The 4,770-nt window shown below is 52.1% G+C and overlaps 1 protein-coding gene across 1 annotated transcript; it reads right to left on the bottom strand.

Moving 5' to 3' along the window:
- Window positions 1-232: 232 nt before the first annotated feature.
- On the bottom strand, window positions 233-4,402 carry LOC149808715 (uncharacterized). The gene is made up of 6 exons (XM_089995183.1): window positions 4,327-4,402; window positions 4,029-4,233; window positions 2,470-2,578; window positions 1,988-2,177; window positions 1,445-1,694; window positions 233-347 (listed from the first exon to the last, which is right to left on the bottom strand). The coding sequence occupies exons 1-6, from the start codon at window positions 4,400-4,402 to the stop codon at window positions 233-235; spliced, it is 945 nt and encodes a 314-aa protein (XP_089851309.1).
- Between the last annotated feature and the right edge of the window lie 368 nt (window positions 4,403-4,770).

Here is a 4,770-nt window from a genome sequence, read left to right as displayed (position 1 = left end):
GGCAACTTCTGATCCCCCGTGTGGTCTGCACAATCACGTTCAACAGGTGGTCCTCTTATACACAGAACCAGCCAACAAGCGTGATTTGTTACAGCCTTCAAAGAAACCTACCTAGGTGTAAGCGCAAACAATTTACTATCCTTTTTGACATGAGTACTCTTGGTCGGACAGCTTCCACCGCAGACCATGCAGATGCACACATACTCGCACTTCGGCAGTTAGGTGGGCCCATTCACTCAGTACGCAAAATGAGGTGCACTCCCGAGTCTGAGTGAACAGGCCCACTCAGCTGCCCCACCGCAAGCGAGTACGTGGCCTCCTCGAACGCCCGCTGCATCTGCCCAGGCCTGCAAAAGCGCGGTCTCTGTCAATAGAGTGAAGACAGTGCTTATATCTTTAAAACACTGTGGTACATATGATACTCCCCAGCTTGGCCCTTAAACCTGGAAACAGCAGCGACAAACAAGTTTGCGTGAACTGTGCCGTGAACATACACACAGGCTGAAGGAGCAGCCGCGAGAGTGATCAGCACTCCCAAAGAACACACGCCTCCTCAACGCACTGGCGCTGATAGCAGGACTGATGTTCGCTTGTCATAGCAACGAGCCACACAGGGAAGGCTCACAAAACTGGCCGCGGTCAACCCTGCACTTGTTGGCTGTCAATGACGCACTCACATATCATATTGCATCATCCGTTGAGCGGACACTCCGCAGACTGCTAGGCGTTCAAGCCGCCGCCATCGCAGCACACTCTGCGGCACGTGGAGACATCTTGCTCGTACTACCGAACGGACTCACAGTCGCCGACATCTCGGTGGTGCACCCCTGCGCACCCTCCCACATGCAAGCCGCACAAGCGGAAGGTGGCGCAGCAGCTGCACGGGATCAGCTGAAGCGGACAAAGTACCAATCCGCTGACCCCAATGGCTACGCCTTCAGCCCGCTGTCGCACGAGACGTTCGGCCGCATGGGCAAGCCAGCGATGGAGGTGCTCAAGACCCTGGCGACAACAGCGAGTGATGGGGGCGATGTTATCAAGGATGGATTTGTCACCAATGCGCTATGGGAACTCAGCATCGGCCATGTAGGGGCAATGCTATCAGGTACCGGCGCTCTCTTCAAGTGTAAGCTCGTGCGAGCGACCGCGCATTTATGACAGGCTTCTGGGTTCCGACCGCTGACGTTCAATGAGCTGTATCACTTCGAATGTGCTGTCTTAGTTGCATGTTGACTATTTCCTGCCACATCTATGTGATGTAATGATGACACATCTATGACATATCTATGACACATGTTCTGGTTGCTTGTTGACTACTTCCTGCCATTGTGTATGTGATACTTGTAAAAACACAACCGCATCCACATGGACATTGGCAACTTCAAGAACTACGTGGGAATTGCGATGTAATACACAATGAGGGCAGCAAGACAAAGGTGCTCACCCAAATTGGCCTAGGTCACCTCCACGCTTGGCACTGCTGCAGTGGCTCTCGACGGTTGCGAGCTCGGCAAACTGGGCGGCCAGCGAGGAAGGGTCCCCAGAGACAAGCTGTGCATGGAATTGCTCGATCATGGCAAGGGCCTCCTCCTTCGTGCGCGTCACCACGGGCTCCTTCCAGGACGCTGGCCTCCGGACATCCTTGTGCTTGACCAGCAGATGAGATGCCCTCACTGTTTCGCTCATTTTTTCTGCTCGAGGCACCATCAATTAGCCCAATGGCACGAACACCATTTCAACAAGGGATCTATGTGGGTCTCAACCCAATTTCTGAACTCAATGCAACATCCCAAGTCAACCTTGCCTGAAGTAAGCACAAAGGGCAAGCTGTGACTTGTGTTTCCTAAACTCTAGATGCATGGTATTTCACTCCAGAGCCATCGTGTTTTCCAGCTATCATTTAACTATTCCGCTGCCACTAGAGCCCGCTTGGCAACACCTTGCCAGATAATGACAACATCCATCAGTTCACCGGTATGAAACACACTCTGCGTATTCTTGCAGCAATGGCGTGATCTCGATATTGCATTCAGGCAGGTTCTCTGCGCACCTGATTCGCCTTGGCACTCAACAACAAACTCCTGCTTGAGGCCTCCAAAGGTGAGCCTCTGCTTTCTTCGGAGCAATGTGGGCTTGTGAGGTGGGATCTGCTGTCCGTTGATGAATGTGCCGTGCGTCTGCAATCAGCCCCGTCACGACTCACGCAAGTTGAAGTTTTGCAAGGCGTTTTACAGTGATGCAAAAGGGCCCTGCGTGCACACTGTCCGCAGCCATCAACTTCATGAGGTGCATTAAAGTTAAAGCCAGGCGAGACGGTTATGAACGTGAACTGAAATGCTTCCGCGAGCATCAGCGTGGTACAAAATAACTGCAGCAATGGCAGACGTGGAAATGTGTTTGCTCTTTCGCTCCAACGTAATGTTAGGATACGTTCTCGTGGCGATCAGGCATGGGATACATGATACATACCGATCGGAGGTCGATAATGTAGACAGACCCGTCGGTGTGATGTACGATTGCAGCGTGACTCCTTGAGGTTTTCTCGCTGTTAAGGTGTAAATCAGCAGTCTCCCGATCTCTGCAGGAATGCAGCAACCACAGCCATTTAGAGTCATGCAAGGGGTCGACGCATTACTGACCTGATCTCCCTTTCAGATTATGACAAGTTTGTGCCGGAAGTGGCTGCTAGGGAAAAAACAGGACGTCGTATTCAGGTACCGGTAGGAGTCTCAGACCCCGCGCCCTGACTAGTACAACTCAAACGCATGCAATCACTTTCCTTCTCACCCGATTGAACTAAAGGCGCACACCCCTTGCTGCCTGAACTTGCCAAATTAGAGGGCAGTGAAAGACAGTGTTCGTCAGCAAGGTAACAAACAGTATCCTATATTCAGGACCTCGTGCAAGACCTTCCACCTGTGGAGACTCATCTGCGAAGTGAAGACAAACGTGAAGAACAAGAATACAAGTAGGAAATAACAAATTAGGACTCTCTGCGAGGAAGGCCGTTAAAAGGCGTCATTTTCTTTGAAGTGCCTGAATGGAACTCTGGTTAAGAAAACAAACCCAAACGACGTGAGTCTTGAGACCAGCCTGTACTCAAGTGCAGATCGCTTCCTCACGTCACAGAAGCGACGCACGCGAGATCACTAACTAATTGGCAATCGTAATGCTCCTTTGATTCCGTTGACCTTCAATCCGAGAATCAATTTGAACCAGGGAAGCCCTACAGCCTGGCATAAACAGCCTTTGGGCAAACGACAGGAGTTCAGCGATGCAGTTCACGCAACGGTGACATACGCCGAAGAAGCGTAACTCAGCATAACTTTGGAATGGTCATGATAGAAACGTGAAACGTGCCTTCCAAGAACGTAGTGCGGTTTTTTGTCCACTGGAATGATCTCGCCGACGGTCTACACAGATACTGGCAAATCAATACGATTAGGTGTTTCGTGATTTCTCAAATGTTTATCGTACTGCCAGTGGCTTGCGTACCTTGAGCGAGATGGCTTGAGAAGGGAAAGCCGACCACGGCGGAGGTTCAAAAGGCATGTCAACACAGAAGATGGATCACCAACCCGAATACTATGCAACTTTGCAGCAACATTCGTTCTCACGGCGTTCAATCAACAACGCTGTGCAGGCTTGGCACGTGCTTCAAAATATCAGCGAATGGACAGGCAGCCCTCGTTATGGGCCAAGAGTCACGGCATAGCCGTCCCACTCATGTCGTCCTCAAAACGTCCCCAGGCATCCCCAGGCATACACAAAAAGGGCAGCAAGGATTGCGGAATGCAAACCACAGCCCTAATCGCTTCGGACATGCCACGCAGCACCGCGAATAGACGGGAAGGAGTTTCGGGCCACAGGAAAGTCTCATGTCTTTGGGGTCCGCACTGTGGCGCTGGTTACAAGGGGTTTACTGGCAATTTTGGTAATTGATGCCATGACCTAGGTTTGGAGAGTGGGTTGCATTTCCTGCAGAAGGAGTTGATGGGTCAACAGGCTGTGGAGCTTTGTGAGCTTACGTCCTGGATGTTCCAGTTAAGCACTGCGGGTTGAGTAGCCAGTGGTGACCGCTGTGCTCAAGACCCCCAGACATGCCCGGGCCTGTGGAATGAAGCCGACGTAGCGAGAACATCTGCAACCTGATGGGTGGAGCTGCAAGGGCTTTGTTGGGCGCTGTGCTTGGCTTCAAGTTGGCCTGTCCTGCCTGAGGTGCCGTTTCAAGGTCTGTTCTGACGATGGTCAGAAGAAACCAGGAGTTGGTGTATGGAGACCCCACGCTTGCTGGTTAGGCAATTTAGGCAGCTTAGGTTCGCTGACAGCTCTGGTGACAGATGGCCACAAAGCGTCGAATTGCGCTGAGGATGGCATCATCTGAGCTGCGGAGCACGGCCATTTCCGTTGGACTTTCCGCTGGCAAGTAACGACCGTTTTGACATCACGGTGTGCGTGAAGCATGATGCAAACAGGTGTCGGGTGAGCTCTGGTCTCGTTCATGCATGTGCTGCCAACGCTGTCGGGACAGCCGCCAAACCGCGATGCACGTCATTCCTGACAATATGACCTGTCATGGCGTGTTTCAACACCTCACGTCCGAAGCTGCATGACTCCACTATTCTTACTGCGCGGATGGACGTATACATGCGTGTTCGTTTGACTTCAACCATCTTGCCGCTCCCGTGGCTCTTTTCTTAGCAGCGCGAGGCCCTGTGCGTGTCCGCGTCGAGCGTAGCAAGTTCACATCCCTTGGCAAATCTCAGCCTG

This window comes from Nuphar pumila, unplaced genomic scaffold, assembly GCF_984573655.1.
Source record: "Nuphar pumila unplaced genomic scaffold, dmNupPumi1.hap1.1 HAP1_SCAFFOLD_2387, whole genome shotgun sequence".
NCBI lineage: Eukaryota > Viridiplantae > Streptophyta > Magnoliopsida > Nymphaeales > Nymphaeaceae > Nuphar > Nuphar pumila.
This window is presented reverse-complemented; position numbering and strand designations above follow the sequence as displayed.

Coding starts and splice junctions, on each gene's coding strand:
- LOC149808715 (XM_089995183.1), bottom strand. CDS start 4,402: ATGGCCGTGCTCCGCAGCTCAGATGATGCCATCCTCAGCGCAATTCGA. Junction 4,234..4,326: donor GGCCATCTGTCACCAGAGCT/GTCAGCGAACCT, acceptor TCGTCAGAACAG/ACCTTGAAACGGCACCTCAG. Junction 2,579..4,028: donor TTAACTGGAACATCCAGGAC/GTAAGCTCACAA, acceptor GCATTCCTGCAG/AGATCGGGAGACTGCTGATT.